Source organism: Erinaceus europaeus, chromosome 10 (genome assembly GCF_950295315.1).
Source record: "Erinaceus europaeus chromosome 10, mEriEur2.1, whole genome shotgun sequence".
Taxonomy (NCBI): Eukaryota; Metazoa; Chordata; class Mammalia; order Eulipotyphla; family Erinaceidae; genus Erinaceus; species Erinaceus europaeus.
Genome location: NC_080171.1, coordinates 96849053 through 96867189, shown reverse-complemented (window position 1 = coordinate 96867189; position 18137 = coordinate 96849053). Strand labels below are relative to the sequence as shown.

The following is an 18137-nucleotide window of genomic DNA, read 5'->3' as shown; positions in this document are numbered from 1 at the left end:
TTCCTTATTTCCTCCATTTGAAAAAATAATATACTTACCTGGCAGGAGAGGTACCATGATCACGAAAAAGTACTTTTGGTAGTTTCTTTTTATGTGAGTCTTCTATGTGCCAGACCTTGTCAGGGGACTGGAGTTCTACTGAACAGAGATCCCTAAATTTAAACCAGTTTCTAAATTTTCCTTTCTGGTAAGAACTTTTGTGTGTATAATCTTTTGAGAAATTTTTTTCTGCTTCATTGATATCAAGATAGTCTTTTATGCTCCTGAAATCTTTATTACTTATTTTTCACATTTAGATCTGTGTTTACTTGAAAATTATATTTGTTTTCATGTGTAGTAGAGGTTAAAATTCTTTTTTTTTTTTTTTTTTTTGCCTCTAATCACTGGGGCTCAGTGCAAGCACTACAAATCCACTGCTCCTGGTGGCCTTTTCTTTTTTCCATCATTTTATTTGGTAGGACAGAGAGAAATTGAGAGAGGATAAGGAGATAAAGAGGGAGAGAGAGACACCTGCAAACCTGCTTCACCACTTGTGAAGGAATCCCCCAGAGGCTTGAACCCTGGTCCTTGTGGGGATTGAACTCAGGACCTCATGCTTGAAAGTCCAATGCTTTATCTACTGCATCACCTCCCAAACCACCTGAAATAATCTTCAAAATAGAAAAAAATGGAAAATTAAATAATGCATTATGCCAAAATATAATGAGGGGGTTATGAAATATTATCTGCAACCTCTTAGTTTTGCCAAAAGTTGTCATGTTTTATACGGCTTAACAGAGATCTATATGTTCACATGCTTTTGTTTGAAAAAAAAAAATACGAGGAGTCCGGCAGCAGCGCAGCAGGTTAAGCGCACATGGCACAAAGGGCAAGGACAGGCATATGAATCCGGGTTCAAGCCCCCGGCTCCCCACCTGCAGGGAAGTCGCTTCACAAGTGGTGAAGTACATATGCAGGTGTCTATCTTTCTCTCCCCCTCTCTGTCTTCCCCTCCTCTCTCCATTTCTCTCTGTCCTATCCAACAATGACGACAACAATAGTAACTATAATAGTAAATAAAACAAGGGCAACAAAAGGGAATACATAATAAATAAATAGGGAGTCGGGCGGTAGTGTAGCGGGTTAAGTGCACGTGGTGCAAAGCGCCAGGACCGGCAAGGATCCCAGTTTGAGGCCCTGGCTCCCCACTTGCCGGGGGTTGCTTCACAGGCGGTGAAGCAGATCTGCAGGTGTCTTTCTTTCTCTCCTCTCCATTTCTCTCTGTCCTATCTAACAACGACGACATCAATAACAACAACAATAATAACTACAACAACAATAAAAAATAATAAATATTAAAAAAGAAACAACCTGAGTCCCAGGTTCAATTCCCCAGCATCAACATTAGCCAGAGCTGTGCAATGCTGGTGGAAAGAGAGAGAGAGAGAGGCAGAGAGAGAGAGAGAGAGAGAAGGGGGGAAGAAACATACATGAAGAAGTTAATGAAGTATGGGTAGATATATATAGTAAGGCAAATGTAGAAAAATGCAGTATTGGGGCCAGGCATAAGGACCTTGGTTCGCGTCCCTGTACCCCATCTGCAGGGGAGATGCTTCAAGCAGGTCTGCAGGTGTCTTTCTTTCCCTCTATCTCCCATCCTCTCTCAATTTCTTTCTGTCCTATCTAAAAAAAAAGAAAGAAAAATGCCATTGTTGTAAATCTAGGTCATGAGCATGTTGGTGTCACTGTACAATTCTTTTCAACCTTCCTGTCTTTAGAAATTTTTCAAAATAAGATATGTTATTAAGACTTTGACTGGAGAGGTTAAAAAAAAAAAAGAAAGACTTGTAAAGGGTGTAGTGTATTGCACCAAAACAAAGGACTCTGGAAGGAGAGGAAGGGATGGGAAGAAGAGACGTTGAGGGTCCTGTGTATGATGGGGGATGAGACACTAGGTTGGGGGAGTGTCTCCCAGATGCCTATCAAGGGGCAATGAGAGGTTATGTCTATGTGTCAAAGACTGCACTGTAAACCATTAAAAAATAAGCTATTTTTAAAAAATTTTTTATTTAAGAAAGGATTAGTGAACAAAAACATAAGGTAGGAGGGGTACAACTCCACACAATTCCCACCACCCAATCCCTATAACCCGCCCCCTCTCATGGTAGCTTTCCCATTCTCTAGCCCTCTGGGAGCATGGACCCAGGGTCGTTGTGGGTTGCAGAAGGTAGAAGGTCTGGCTTCTGTAATTGCTTCCCCGCTGAACATGGGCGTTGACTGGTCGGTCCATACTCCCAGTCTGCCTCTCTCTTTCCCTATTCAAAACCACTAACCTGTCTCCCTACCCACCCCACCCCTCCAACAAAAAAGATACATCATTAAATATACATTAACCTCATTAATGGTCAGATTTGTTTTCCCTGCAGGTTAAGTTCAGTGAACTAACAGTTGACATGTTTCGGATGTTACAAGCCTTGGAGAGGGAGCCTATGAATTTAGCTTCCCAGATGAATAAACCAGGAATGCAGGTGATCTTCTCTCTATATTTTCAGTTTTGATAATGATGCTCACTGCTCCTGTTCTTTATGGAATGCTGTTCTTCAATAAGTGCTACAAGCATGGATATAGAATATTTTTGATGTGACACAGGAGAAATAGATAAGCATGACAGTAGAAATATTGAATAAAGAGAGAGAAGTAATGAAGATGATAGTAAAAAAAATAGGCACTGATAATTCACCTATCAAATACAACGTATGTCTGTTGTTTTCTGTGTAAAAATAGGAATCAGCTGACAAACCTACCAGACGAGAAAACCCCCACAAGTATCTGCTCTACAAACCAACCTTCAGTCAACTATACACATTCTTAGCAGCATCTTTTAAGGTATATATGAGCCAATGAGCCAGTACTTTTGCTGTCTGGGGAGTGTATGCCATAAATGGAACCTAAGATTAGAGCTATTATTTCAATATCTGAGTGGAGAATTTAGATAGAACGTGAGAATGAAAACTGTCTTTAAGGGGCCAGGTGGTGACGCACCAGGTTAAGCGCACGTAGTACGAAACTCAAGGATCCCAATTTTTTTAAAAATTATTTTATTAATTTATTCATGAGAAACATAGGAGGAGAGAGAGAAAGAACCAGACATCACTCTGGTACATGTGCTGCTGGGGATTGAACTCAGGACCTCATGCTTGAGAATCCAGTGCTTTATACATTGTGCCATCTCCCAGACCACTCAAGGATCCCAATTTGAACCTCCAGCTCCCCACAAGCAGTGAAGCAGGTCTGCAGGTGTCTGCCCTTCTTCCTCTCTATCTTCCCCTCCTCTCTCAATTTCTCTCTGTCCTATCCTATATATATATATATATATATATATATATATATATATATATATATATATATATATATATATGGAAAAATGGCTTCCAGGAGCAGTGGAATCATAGTTCCTGCACCAAGCCCCAGCAATAACCCTGGAGGCAAAAAACAAACAAACAACCCACCTGCTTTTAGAATATCCTAATGATAGCTGTTTTGAAAATTGCTTATGTTATATATATTTCTTATCAGTAATTAATGAAAGCATTGATTAATTATCATTCTGCCGGAGGTAGATAGCATAATGGTTGTGCAAAGGAACTCTCATGCCTGATGTTCCAAAGTCCCAGGTTCAATCCTTCAAGCGCCACTATAAGCCAGAGCTGATCACTGCTCTGGTAAAAAAAAAAAAATTATCATTCTCCTTCCTCCGGGTTTTTACTGCTTGACTACTTTAGGCATATAAGTCAATGCAAAATAGAAAAAAAAAAAAAACAGGAATGGATATTGCTTAAGCCTGTTACATATTCAAGCAGTTCTGGGACAAATCTCAGTTATCTAAAGAATTATGAGAAATAGGCATTCCTCCTAAAGTTCATAAAGAGAAAGCCAGGAGTCAGGTGATTGCACGGGGGATAAGCACATGTGGCACAAAGTGCAAGGACCGGTGAAAGGATCCCGGTTCGAGCCCTCGGCTCCCCACCTACAGGGAAGTCACTTCACAGGTAGTGAAGCAGGTGTGCAGGTGTCTATCTTTCTCTCCCCCTCTCTGTCTTCCCCTGCTCTCTCCATTTCTCTCTGTCCTATCCAACAACGACGACATCAATAACTACAACAATAAAACAACAAGGGCAACAAAAGGGAATAAACAAACATTTAAAAAAATATTTAAAAAAAAAAGAGAAAGCCAAGTGGGAGAGCGGGAGAGTTTGTCTTTTGGACATATACCCAGGGACTTTACTTCTTCATTTCAAGTTTTTCAGGGACTATTGAATGGGCTAAATGATTGGGTTTCTTGAAGCAGAGAATCTCTTCAAACTATTGACAGTCGTTATAGATAAGTAGTAGATCAAGTTGGGACCAGCAAGAGTCCTCTTACTTTAGGAGATACAATAAATAGTATATTAGCATAGGTTCTCATTTTCCCCATAACCGTGTGTGTGTGTGTGTGTGTGTGTGTGTGTGTGTGTGTGTGTGTGTGTGTGTATGCAGCACTGTGGAGTGGTCTTGGGACTTTTATGTATATGTGATTCCATTGGATGGCCTTCTTCTAGACCAACATTTCATTCCTTTTTTTTTTTTTTAATGTTATAGAAAGTAAGAGACAGAGTAGAGACACCTCAGCAATGTTTGACCACCCATGGAGTTCTTCGGTGCTGAGGCTCAAACCCAAAGCTTAATTTATAGTAAGGTGCACACCTTAACAAGTGAGCTACCAGCCCCTTTTTCATAACTTTAAAATACCAAGAACTGTAAATTAACCGTTGATTTTCCCTATTTGTTGTTTTGTATATGTGTGTTTCTTTAATTTCAGGAGCTGCCTGCCAATAGTGTGCTTCTGATTTACCTGTCAGCCACTGGCGTTTTCCCCACAGGTCGTTCTGATAGTGAAGGTACAATAAAGGAATGCTCCCTGTTGTGAGCAGGGCTTGAATTCTCTTTATTTTCTACAAAACAATGGGCCATAGTCCACAGACCATCTCAAGTGTCTAGAGAGGCTTTCAAATTTGAAAAACCTGGGGCTGGAAATCTCCAGCACCACCAGCAGCCAGAATTGAGCAATGTTCTGATTATAAAAACAAAACAAAACAACGAACAAAGACTCAAATTTTAAACTTGATCTATTTATTGATTTTAATCATGTGGATACCCAGTCTGTTTCATTTGCTGGATTGTTATATCTTGAAGTCTAAAAATCACTAACCAATTTATTTATTTGATATATGCCTCACTATCAAATTTTCTTTAAAAAAATATATATGTGTGTGTGTATGTAAAAGTTTCATGTTTGAAGTTCTAAAAGGTAAATAATTAACCAACTTAAAGTGCATTAGGGAATCTGGTCAGTGGTTTCATTATGGCCAAAAGTCTTTGTAGAAATTCTTTTGTAACTGTGAAAGTTCAAGTCCTTGTCATGATTTTGTTTTCTGTCCTTTATTTGATTTTATGGATTCAACTTCTAGAATATTGGGATGCTGTTTCATAATAAAAGTTTTTAAACTGTCCAGAATATGTGAAATTGGCCAGGATAGAAGAGAATTTGGATGTAAATAATTTGATTTTTGTCTGGGCAAAAGAAAAAATTCTTGACATCCTTAACATTTTCCTCTTCATCTGTTTGTTGAAATTTGCATTCCTTTATACAATGCATGCCCCTGTCATCTTTCTTGCATGATCTACAGATCCTCTTAAATGGTCAAATGAAAACAAAGCAAAGTAAATTTTAGCAGTCTTTTCATTGCAATGACTTTTTTTAAAGGATGAAAAAGAAAAAACCTCTTACCATTAAAAGTGATGCAAAACCATAAATGACTTTAGATTTTTATAATAAAGTTAATCGTTTATAAGTAATTTCTTCTATGTTTATAACATGCACTATTTAATTTACTGGTATGAATGTTGGGTAAAGTCTGACTTTAAAGCCAAAACTACAGAGGCTGATAAAGTAATGAATATAATACACACAAAATGAAATCTGACAGTTCTTTTCACAAAAATGACTATTCTCATTTTTGTCAATTAGAATTTTTCAGGTTTATTTTTAAAATTCCCTAAAATTTACAGCCAACAACTCGCTTATAATTATAGTTAAGATAGCATTAATATTTCATTCTGCAAATTTCTTACTTTAGTTTTGCTTGAAATGTAAAGACCATTTACCACATCCCAATCTCCACCCCTTTAACCCCTCAGAATGACGGGATGTGCTAGATAATTGTTTTGTTTCTCAAGTTCTGTTTCAAGGATTTAAAATTAAATACTTTTTTAAATGTTGAAATGGACAGGATGTTGAACTCTTTTAAATACTGCATTAACTAGAACATTAACGTTTAAAGTAATTAAAATGTCTTACAATGATTTTCCTCTTCCAGCAGTAAGTCACCCAGTGCTTTTTCATTTGACTCTCAGATCACTGCTATCTCCAATTGATTTCCAGGATTCTTCCTTTTGTTTTTATAGGTCCTTATGATTTTGGAGGGGTACTTACTAATAGTAACCGAGATATTATAAATGGAGATGCTATCCACAAAAGGAATCAATCCCATAAGGAAATGCACTGGTACGTATTCTGATATTTTCCACACTGGAAGATTTTTAATTTTAAGCTAGGGAAATAGAATAGTGCTTATTGCAAAGACTTGCATGCCTGAGACACCAAAGGTTCCAGGTTCAATCCCCAGCAACACCACAAGCCAGAACTGAGCACTGCTTTGATAAAGGTAAGGAAGAAGGAGAGGGGAGAATTTATAATTCTCTTTTGTCAAATATTAAGTGAAATGAAGGCCTTTTTTTTCTTCTTAATACTAGAAGTGTTCCCGCACAGTACTATTAGTGATACTTGTTTGGGTTCCAGCAACATTTCAGACTCTGATCATAAGAAATTAGAATTTTTGGCTTATAATTTGTTTCTTGAATCTCTATTACATGTCAGGCACTATGTAAACACTTGACAATATGACTGTGACTAAAGTTATATTTACATTGGAGGAGAACTATACACATGAACAAATATGTCAGGGTCAGTAAGATAGCTCACCTGGATACTGAGCTTGCTTTGTCATGCATGCAACCCAGGTTTGGACCTGGCCACTGCACTGGAAGAAGCTTTGGTGCTGTAGTCTCTCTCTCTTTCTCTCTCACTCACTCAAAAAGTCAGCCTGGGGAGTTGGGCTGTAGCGCAGCGGGTTAAACGCAGGTGGCGCAAAGCACAAGGACTGGCATTAGGATCCCGGTTCGAACCCCGGCTCCCCACCTGCAGGGGAGTTGCTTTACAGGCGGTGAAGCAGGTCTGCAGGTGTCTATCTTTCTCTCCTCCTCTCTGTCTTCCCCTCCTCTCTCCATTTCTCTCTGTCCTATCCAACAACGATGACAACAACAATAATAACTACAACAATAAAACAACAAGGGCAACAAAAGGGAATAGAATAAATAAATAAAATAAATATTAAAAAAAAAAAGTCAGCCTGTAGCAGTGAAGTCCAAAAGATGATAAAAAAAAAAAAATTACTTCTGAGCTTTTGTCCACCAAATATAGTTGTTAACTTGACTTCTATAATATGCATAGATTTGTCTTCTTTTGCTTAATTTTGATGTTTCTCTTAGTGCCTTAGTAAAAATGCAATATATGCAGACCCAACTGGAAAGTAAAAATTTCTGATATTATTACACAAGTAATGATTTATTGTTGTTTTCCCAGCCTCCATCCTGGAGACCTCTATCCTTTCACAAGGAAACCCTTGTTTATCATTGTGGATTCATCCAATAGTGTTGCATATAAGGTGAGTTCCATAAACATTTTGGCACATTAGACACATTATAGCACCAACTTCAGGTAACTGCCCTTAATGTGTACCTTTATCTTTTGCTTTGTTTAATTTTACACAGTTTGTATTTAGTCTCTCTTTTCTTTTGAGGTTGTGCATGCTAGTCAGGATCTGGTGCTATGAATAGAAACAAGAAGAAAACGCATGAATGGACACTCAGTGGAAAATAATAAATCCTCCTTCAGGAAAAAAAAAATTCAAGATTTCCAAGATCTCTGGTGGGAGGTTTATTTTTGTTATATAACTCAGAATAATTTCCTTTTATAGAGGTAGAAGTATGTGGGAAAATTTAATTTTTGATTTCCAACTTTTTCCTCTTCTGTACACTGGGCTGTTATAACTTAAGTGAAATTTCTATTTCATGCCATACAGTTATAGTCATTGCATATTGACATAAATTGTTTCAGATATACATATCTTTTGAAAATGTTGTGATGATAGTGTAGAAAGATGCCTCTGTGTGTTGATGGCCAGATGATCTACATGTGAAAAAATATTAACAGGAATCAAATTTGAAAATCTTTTCCTTTTCTATTGACACAATGTTTTTCAACTTTTGTATAAATAATGCCAATAATGAAACATTTTAAAGTCGACTATTAGAATTCACACTGTACTAATTATGGGAAAATGAAAATAGATCTTTGAGTCCTTTGTGGTTAGAATATTTCATGAATGAACAATATGTTTAAAAATATGCTGGGAACACAGATGTGCCAATGAAGTCTATTTCTGTTGTAAGCATTCATAAAATTAGAGAAGTTAGTATTAAGCTTTTACAAGGGATTTATTTATTTATTTATTGGGGGATTAGCGGTTTACAGTCAGCAAAATACAGTAGTTTATACATGCATAACATTTCCCAGTTTTATACACAATACACCCCCACCAGGTCCTCCTCTGTATTTATTTATTTATGTATTTATTTATTTACATTAGAGAGAACAGGAGCATTTTCTAGCACATATGATGTCAGAAATCAAACTAGGGACCTTTTGATTATATTATATTAATATATTTATAATTACATATTAATATATAATATGTTTACATTAATATTTATATGTAATATTTATTTTTTGTATAGAGACAGATAACTCAATAGGGATAGAGGGAGATGGGGGGAGAAGAGAGACTGTTTCGCCACTCATGAAGCCTTCCCCATGCAGGTGGGGATGTGGAGCTTGAACCCTGGTCCTTGTGCACTGTAATGTATGCACTCAACCAGGTGCGCCACCACCCAGCCCTGGACCTCATTGTTGTAAACCTCACATTTTAGCCACGACACCACCTCCCAGCTTACAAATATTAATAGGCTCATTTCAGGAGAGCAGTGGAAATGCCTGGTAGCCAAGACTGTTGACCCCATTCAGTTATAAATCTTATTCATCTAATTTTCATGTTTAGTATCATTTTTAAAAGTTTATCTCTTCAGAGAGAAATAGAGAGCTCACCCTGTGAGGTACCTGCCTTGCTATGAGTGGCCCAAGTTTAAGCCCCAGCATGATATATGGGAATGCTGTAGCTCTGCAGGCAGGCAGGCAGAGCTACAGCATTTCTTTCTTTCTTATCTTGTCACTGGGACTTCAATGCTCCAGTTTGGCTTTATCAGAGAGACAGACACATATATAAAGAGTAACAGAAAGAGGCAAAGAAGGAGTCGGGCGGTAGCGCAGCGGGTTAAGTGCACGTGGCACGAAGCTCAAGGATAGGCGTAAGAATCCCAGTTTAAGCCCCCAGCTCCTCACCTTCAGGGGAGTCGCTTCACAGGTGGTGAAGCAGGTCTGCAGGTGTCTATCTTTCTCTCCCCCCTCTGCCTCCCCCCCCATTTCTCTCTGTCCTATCCAACAACAAAGATGACATCAATAACTACAACAATAATAACTACATCAACAATAAAAAAAAACAAGGGCAACAAAAAGGAAAATAAATAAATATTTAAAAAAAGTTAAGGGAGTCAGGGGGTAGCGCAGCGGGTTAAGTGCATGTGGCACAAAGTGCAAGGATCAGCATAAGGATCCCTGTTCCGGCCGGCTCCCCACCTGCAGGGGAGTCGCTTCACAGGTGGTGAAGCATGTCTGCAGGTGTCTATCTTTCTCTCCCCCTCTCTGTCTTCCCCTCCTCCATTCCTCTCTGTCCTATCTAACAACAACGATATCAATAACAATAATAACTACGATAATAAAAAAGGGAAAATAAATAAATATTAAAAAATTTTTTTAAAGAAGACATAATGAAAGAGATCACTGCACTAAAGCTTTCTTCATTGTAGTGGAAGCCTGGCTCTAACCTGGGTTATCCTTGTGGCAAAGCAGTGCAGAATTCCACTGAACTATTTTGCCAGCCCAAGGTTTCTTGTTACTTTAGCTTTTAAGCATGATGTATTAATGTCCAATTATAGAAGAAAAATTTAACTCTTTTCCTTCTTCATATCCCTGGCCCACGTTTATACCTTTTAAGTGCTATTATATACAACACAATTGAGTTGGATCATAATTTTGATTTGCTGAATATTGTGTGCTTACATTATTACCACTATCATGTGCTTTTAACAGCTTATAAAGCATGTAATAAACTATGACTACTTTTCCTGGAGCAAATAATTGTTATTAATTTTTTTTGTATTTTTTATTGGGGGATTAATGGTCTGCAGTAAGTACAGTTATTGATGTTATTGCTAATTCTGCTGTAGTCCCCACCCAACAGTCTGTGTTTTTAAGTTTGTTCAAGTGTGTTAATCTCTTAATTTTATTTTTGTGATGATTATCTTCATTATTATCTTAGTAGTTTTTTACCTGTTTCTTGCTTGAATTTTGTTTCCCGAGTCCTGCGTCTTCCTCTTGGACAATCTCATTCTTGTGTAGTTTCAGTCATAGGAGCATCTGAGAAGGAGACAGTATGAGGCAAGAGATCTGAAGTTGGGCAAGCAAAATAGCTCAGTTGGGAAGGCACCTATTTCTCTATGCGTGGGCTTCAGGTTCAAGTCTAGCCCCCATTGCACTGAGGGAACTTTTAGTGCTGTGACTTTTTCTACCTCTCTTTGTGTCTCTGTCTATATAAAAGTTTGGTGTGTCATGGTAAATCCCTAGTGGCAACAAAATTAAAATGTTACTTTTTTAAAAAAATAGATGTGATCTGATAAGGTGGCATAGTGGCTAGAGCATTAAAACTTTGAAACATGAATCTTGTTTTCAATCCCCAGCATCACATGTTCCATAGTGATGCTCTGGTTCTGTCTCTCTCTCTCTCCCCCCCATCATTAATCAATAAATAAAAAATATTTTTTTAAAAAGAAGTCAGAAGGTAGGGGAGATAGCATAATGGCTATGTAAAACACCTTCATGCCTGAGACTCAGAGGCTCCGAGTTCAATCCTCAGCACCACTATAAGCCCGAGCACCATAAGTGCTCTAGTAAAAATAAATAAAATAATAATGAAACAAAATGAATGTCACCAAACCTGGACTCCACTACCTTAGAGGAAGCTTTAGTGTTATGGTGTCTTTCCCACTCTGTCTATTTCTGTCTCTATTTCATTGTATGAAAAAGCCAGCCTTGAACAGTGAAGCCCCTGTGACCCAAATAATGAATGAATAAATTACACATACACACACACACACACACACACACACATGATACTGAGTAAAGCACACACACATATGCATGCATGCATTGGATTGTTGAAAAGGTTGTGACATTTTTATATTTCTTTTTTATATAATATTTATTCCTTTTTGTTGCCCTTGTTGTTTTATTGTTGTAGTTATTGTTGTTGTCATCATTGTTGGATAGGACAGAGAGAAATGGAGAGAGGGGGAGAGAAAGACAGACACTGGCAGACCTGCTTCACCGCCTGTGAAGCGACTCTTCCCGCAGGTGGGGAGCCGGGGGCTGGAACTGGGATCCTTATGCCAGTCCTTGCACTTTGCACCATCTGTGCTTAACCCGCTGCGCTACCACCCAACTAACTCCCTTTTCTTTCTTTTTTTAAACTACTTTTTTTTTTATCTTTAATTGGATAGAAACATCCAGAAATCAAAAGGGTAGGGGGAGATAGAGAGGGAAAGAGAAACACCTATAGCCATGCTTCACCACTCACAAAGCTTCCCTCATGCAGGAGGGGCTGGGGGCTTGAACTCAGCTCCTTGCACATTGTAACATGTGCACACAGCCAGGTGCCTTTTTATGTTTTTAAACCACCTGGCGCCTTTTTTTAAAAAAATCTCTTTCTATGCAAAAATACATCATGACTTTTCTTTTTTAAAAATATTTTATTTACGGGGGTCGGGCGGTGGCGCAGTGGGTTAAGCGCATGTGGCGCAAAGAGCAGGGACCGGCGTAAGGATCCCGGTTCGAGCCCCCGGCTCCCCACCTGCAGGGGAGTCGCTTCACAGGCGGTGAAGCAGGTCTGCAGGTGTCTATCTTTCTCTCCCCTTCTCTGTCTTCCCCTCCTCTCTCCATTTCTCTCTGTCCTATCCAACAACGAATTGCGTCAACAAGGGCAATAATAATAACCACAACGAAGCTACATCAAGGGCAACAAAAGGGGGGAAAAATGGTCTCCAGGAGCGGTGGATTCATGGTGCAGGCACCGAGCCCAGCAATAACCCTGGAGGAGGAAAAAAAAATTTTTTTTATTTACTTATTAGTGAGAAAGATAGGAGGAGAGAAAGAGCCAGACATCACTTTGGTACATTTGCTGCCGGAGATTGAACTCAACCTCATGCTTGAGAGTCTGGTTCCTTAGCCACTGCGCCACCTCCCGGACCACACATCATGACTTTTTCAACAACTATATTCGAGGTCATATGATTCTGCAAAGGGTTTTAATTTTAATTTGTACTTTAATGATGATTTTTGGTACGCACTAGTAGTAATTAATTCTCTACAAAATTTGGAAGGTATTGCTGCATTGTTTTTTAGTTTCTAGTAGTTCATAAGAGCCACACAGATAGCATTTTCATTCTGGATTCTTTGATAACTTGTTGTTAGTCTCTGGGAACGTGTATGATCTTTTTGTTCCACATAGTTATTTAAAAAAATATATTTTATTTATTTATTCATGAGAAAGATAGGAGAGAGAGAGAGAGAGAGAACGAGACATTACTCTGGCATATGTGCTGCTGGGGACCGAACTCAGGACCTCATGCTTGAGAGTTCAATGCTTTATCCACTGCGCCACCTCCTGGACCACCACACAGTAATTTTTAACTGGTTTTTTCTCTCTCTTTTTTTCACTTTTTAATCTTTATTTATTGGATAGAGACAGCTAGAAACCAAGAGGGAAGGGAGTGATAGAGAAGGAGAGAGACAGCTTTTTGTTTTGTTTTGTTTAAATCACTGCTGCTTCACAACTCCAAGCCAAAGAGACAGACACTGTCACTACAGCACTAAAGTTTCCTTCAGCTGTGGAAGCTGAGCTAGAACCTGGGATATGTCCAATTTTAACTTTCTTTTCTTGTTGTTGCCCTTGTTATTTATCATTGTTGTTATTATTGCTATTGCTGTCGTTGTTGGCTAAGACAGTGAGAAATCAAGAGAGGACAGGAAGACAGAAAGGGGGAGAGAAAAACACCTGCAGACCTGCCTCACCACCTGTGAAGCGCCGCCCCTGCGGGTGGGGAGCCGGGGCTCAAACTGGGATCCTTAGGCGGTCAGCTCCATGTCCACTTAACCCACTGCGCTATTGCCCGACCCCCCAATTTTAACTTTAAAAAAATATATTTTTAGGATCTAGATTTTAGAAGTTCCCTTCATAGGGGACTTGGAGGTGGTGTAATGGTAGAGTGAGGTCCTGGATCTATTTATTTGTTTGTTTGTTTGTTTATTTATTTAAAAAATATATATATTTAAATTTTATTTATTTTCCCTTTTGTTGCCCTTGTCTTTTTTATTGTTGTTGTTGTTATTGATGTGGTTGTTATTGGATAGGACAGAGAGAAATGGAGAGAGGAGGGGAAGACAGAGGGGGAGAGAAAGACAGACACCTGCAGACCTGCCTCACCGCCTGTGAAGTGACTCCCCTGCAGGTGGGGAGCCGGGGGCTCGAACCGGGATCCTTACGCCGGTCCTTGTGCTTTGCGCCACGTGCGCTTAACCCGCTGCGCTACCGCCCGGCTCCTTTAAAATATATATTTATTTTCTCTTTGGTTGCCCTTGTTTTTTTTATTGTTGTGGTAGTAATTGTTGTTATTAATGTCGTCATTGTTGGATAGGAGAGAAAGAAATGGAGAGAGGAGGGGAAGACAGAGAGGGGGAGAGAAAGACAGACACCTGCAGACCTGCTTCACCGCCTTTGAAGCGACTCCCCTGCAGGTGGGGAGCCGGGGGTACGAACTAGGATCCTTCCTCAGGTCCTTGCGAATTTTAACTTCTTGAGAGCTTGTTTGGAGGTTCTAGCAGGGGAGCGCAGCTATTCGTATACCCTCGACCAAAGACCGGTCAGTCTGGCCGACCTCTTCCACGGTGGAGAGCGCTCAGCTTCTGGAGGAACGCTCATGGCGCGGTGAGGGAGGAAGGGGACACCCGCCTAGCCAAGCAGATCAGCTGAATTAACCCTGGCGATCAATAGGGTGACAGATGTCGCAGCCAGATCGCCCTCACATCCCAATTGTAACTTCTTTTTTTTAAAATATTTATTTATTTATTCCCTTTTGTTGCCCTGGTTATCTTCTTGTTGTAGTTATTATTGTTGTCATCGTTGTTGGATAGGACAGAGAGAAATGGAGAGAGGAGGGGAAGACAGAGAGGAGGAGAGAAAGATAGACACCTGCAGACCTGCTTCACCGCCTGTGAAGCGACTCTCCTGCAGGTGGGGAGCCGGGGGTTCAAACTGGGATCCTTATGCCGGTCCTTGCACTTCGCGCCACGTGTGCTTAACCCGCTGCGCTACCGCCCGACTCCCCCAGTTTTAACTTCTTACCTGTGTGTCCTGAGCTCAGTTTATTTTAACGTGGGTAGTTTGTCACAGTAAAATTTTTTCTGTCTAAAATCTCATTTTCTTGAGTCCTTTCATTATTTTCATCCCTCATGTTTTCTGTTTCAGAAACTAATCATTCATGTATTGAACCTACAGTCTGATACTTTAATTTTCTTACCATTTCTTTTCCTTTTTTTATTACTGATTTAATATTGATTTGCAAAATTATAAGAAAACGGGTAGGGAGTTGGGCGGTAGCACAGCGGGTTAAGCACAAGTGGCGAAGAGCATAAGGATCCCGGTTGGAGCCCCCGGCTACCACCTGCAGGGGGGGTAGCTTCACAAGCAGTGAAGCAGGTCTGCAGATGTCTCTCTCTCTCTCCCTCTCTACCTCCCCCTCCTCTCTCAATTTCTCTCTGTCCTATCCAACTACCACGACATCAACAACAATAATAACTACAACAATAAAACAACAAGGGCAACAAAAGGGAATAAGCAAATATTTTTTTAAAAGGGCAACAAAAAGGAAATAAATAAATATTAAAAAAAAAAACGGGTATAATTCCACACCTTCCCTACCACCAGAGCTCTGTGTGTCCCCATTCCCTCCATTGCAAACTGCAGTAGTTCTCCCAAGGTCACAGGTAGGGATTGACTATTATTTCTATAGCTGTCTGTCTACCTATATTTAAATATTTGCCCATTTTTTCCCTATTATCCTGCCCTCTCTTCCTTTCTAAGCCACATGTACACCTATTACTACTTCTGAATGTTCTTCCTTTTTTCCTTTTCTCTCTCTGGGTCCTGGTGGAATTGAAGTTCAGAGCCCTTTGTTCATTTTCCCATAACATTTTACCCCGTGGAAGTATCAACCAAAATTCTTTTGGGGGTACAGAGGTGGGAGTTCTGGTTTCTGCAATTGCTTCTCTTTTTGCTTTTTATGATATTCTCTTGCCTTTAACTTTTTAAAAAAGATTTTATTTATTTATTCATGAAGAAGATAGATGGAGAGAGAGAGAAAGGACTGGACATCACTCTGTTACATGTGCTGCTGGGGATTGAACTTGGGACCTGATGCTTGAGAATCAATACTATATCCACTGGACCACTTCCTGGACTACTACCTTTAACTTCTTTTTTTTTTTTTTTTTTTTACCACCAGGGTCATTGCTGGTGTGCACTACACCACGAAGCTACTGCTCCTGGAGGCTATTTTTTCCCCTTTTGTTTCCCTTGTTGTTTTATTATTGTTGTTGTTATTGATGTCATTGTTGGATAGGACAGAGAGAAATGGAGAGAGGAGGGGAAGACAGAGGGGGAAAGAAAGATAGACATCTGCTGACCTGCTTTGCTGCTGCTTGTGAAGCGACCCCTCTGCAGGTGGGGAGCTGGGGGCTCGAACTGGGATTCTTACGCTGGTCCTTGCGCTTCGCACCATGTGCGCTTAACCCGCTGCACTACTGCCCAACCCCCTGCCTTTAACTTCTAACCTTGAGATTTTTCTGTTTATTGTCTAGATATCTAGATATTTCCATTGTGGGTGCATGTGTGTGTAAAATACCTATGCAAACATATATACATATATGTGCATATGAGTGAAACAAATATATATATATATATATATATATATATATATATATATATATATATATATCTTGCGTGAAATATTTTCTCTTACCTGTGAGAATATCAGTGCTCATTTAAATTTTGTTCTTGTGTGGTGTCTTTCCTCATGTTGATTTGTCCTGTTTGTTTTTGCCTATATCGTTCATATTAGAGTCTTTCCTGAGAGTGTTATATCTGTGCTTGTCTGCTCAGATTTAAGAAAGGAAGTTAGCAGAATGATCATAATCTTTGAGGCTGTGGATTTGTCACTCTGAGCTGTACCACTGAGTTGTGTTCTCTTGATGTCAGTATCTTTAAGTTTTGCTTTGTAACCTGATCATACTCACTCATTCAACTGTCCATATTGGAATGTAATTGTTTACTAGCATTCTGCCATGTTTTCCCTAAAATCTGTGTGTTTGTGTTTCTATATATTTATATCTTTGTGCCCACAGTACTCAGACTTAAAGGATTTGTAAGAAATATCTATTGGATGATTAAGTGAAGATAGACATTACTGCCCTTAGTTTGGAGTTGAGGGAACATTATCTGTGGAGGTTAAGTTTATTCCAGAACTTTTTCATACTCCAAAGCTAAGGAAAAGAGCAACTTTGAATGGTAACATGAGGCTCTTTGCAGAGAACAGTGAAATGCAAAGATCTGTTTAGTGAGCATGGTTCATGTTTTGTCTCTCAAATTACATTAGGAAACAGACAATTATCTTTCATAATACAGTGCTAGTGGTAGTTTAAAAAAGAAAATCCCTGTGGTCCAGGAGATGACAAAGCATTGGACTCTCAAACTTGAGGTCCTGAGTTCAGTCCCTGGCAGCACATGTACCAGAATGATACCTGGTTCTTTCTCTCCTCCTATTTTTCTCATCAGTCAATAAATAAAATATTGAAAGAAAAACAGGGGCCAGGTGGTAGTGCAGCAGGTTAAGTGCACATGGCACGAAGCGCACAGACTGGCATAGGGATCCTAGTTTGAGCCCTGGCCCCCACCTGCAGTGGGGTCACTTCACAAGCGGTGAAGCAGGTCTGCAGGTGTCTATCTTTCTCTCTCCCTTTCTGTCTTCCCCTCCACTCTTGATTTCTCTCTGTCCTGTCCAATAACTACAGCAATAACAACAACAATAATAACTACAACAACAATAAACAAGGGTAACAAAAGGGGAAAAATAGCCTCCAGAAGCAGTGGATTCGTAATGCAGGCACCGAGCCCCAGTGATAACCCTGGATGGAAAAAAAATCCCTCAGTGCCAGGTAGTGGCATATCTGGTAGAACACACACATTACAGTATATAAGAATTCAGGTTCACTGAACTGGAAATGACATATTGCACCAAAGTAAAAGACTCTGTGGTGGGCAGGTGGAGGGGAAGGTGGAGAATACAGGTCCAAGAAGGATGACAGAGGACCTAAAGGGGGTTGTATTGTTATATGGAAAACTGAGAAATGTTATGCGTGTACAAACTATTGTATTTACTGTCGAATGTAAAACATTAATTCCCCAATAAAGAAATAAAATAAAATTTAAAAAAAGAATTCAGGTTCAAACCCCTAGGCCTCAGTTTCAGAAGGGAAGCTTCACAAACAGTGAAACAGTGTGCAGGCATCTCTTTCTCTCCCTCTCTGTTTCCCCTTGCCTCCTCAACTTCTCTCTGTCTCTAACCAAAGTAATAAGTAATAATATTTTTAAAAAATCCTTCAGGAAGCCAGGCAGTGGCACACCAGGTTAAGCACACATATTATGATTTGTGAGGAC

The 18137-nt window shown here is 39.5% G+C and overlaps 1 protein-coding gene across 2 annotated transcripts in view; it reads left to right on the top strand.

Moving 5' to 3' along the window:
• Nucleotides 1-18137, top strand: part of SCAI (suppressor of cancer cell invasion) — a 160138-nt gene that overhangs the window by 119288 nt on the left and 22713 nt on the right. For both annotated transcript variants that reach the window (XR_009552093.1, XM_007539984.3), the window contains exons 10-14: nucleotides 2406-2507; nucleotides 2764-2865; nucleotides 4838-4916; nucleotides 6484-6583; nucleotides 7721-7802. Coding sequence is in view for 1 of the 2 variants with exons in the window: in XM_007539984.3 (XP_007540046.1) it covers nucleotides 2406-2507; nucleotides 2764-2865; nucleotides 4838-4916; nucleotides 6484-6583; nucleotides 7721-7802 (465 nt within the window). In the remaining variant the exon portion in view is untranslated. The remainder of the gene's footprint in view (nucleotides 1-2405; nucleotides 2508-2763; nucleotides 2866-4837; nucleotides 4917-6483; nucleotides 6584-7720; nucleotides 7803-18137) is intronic.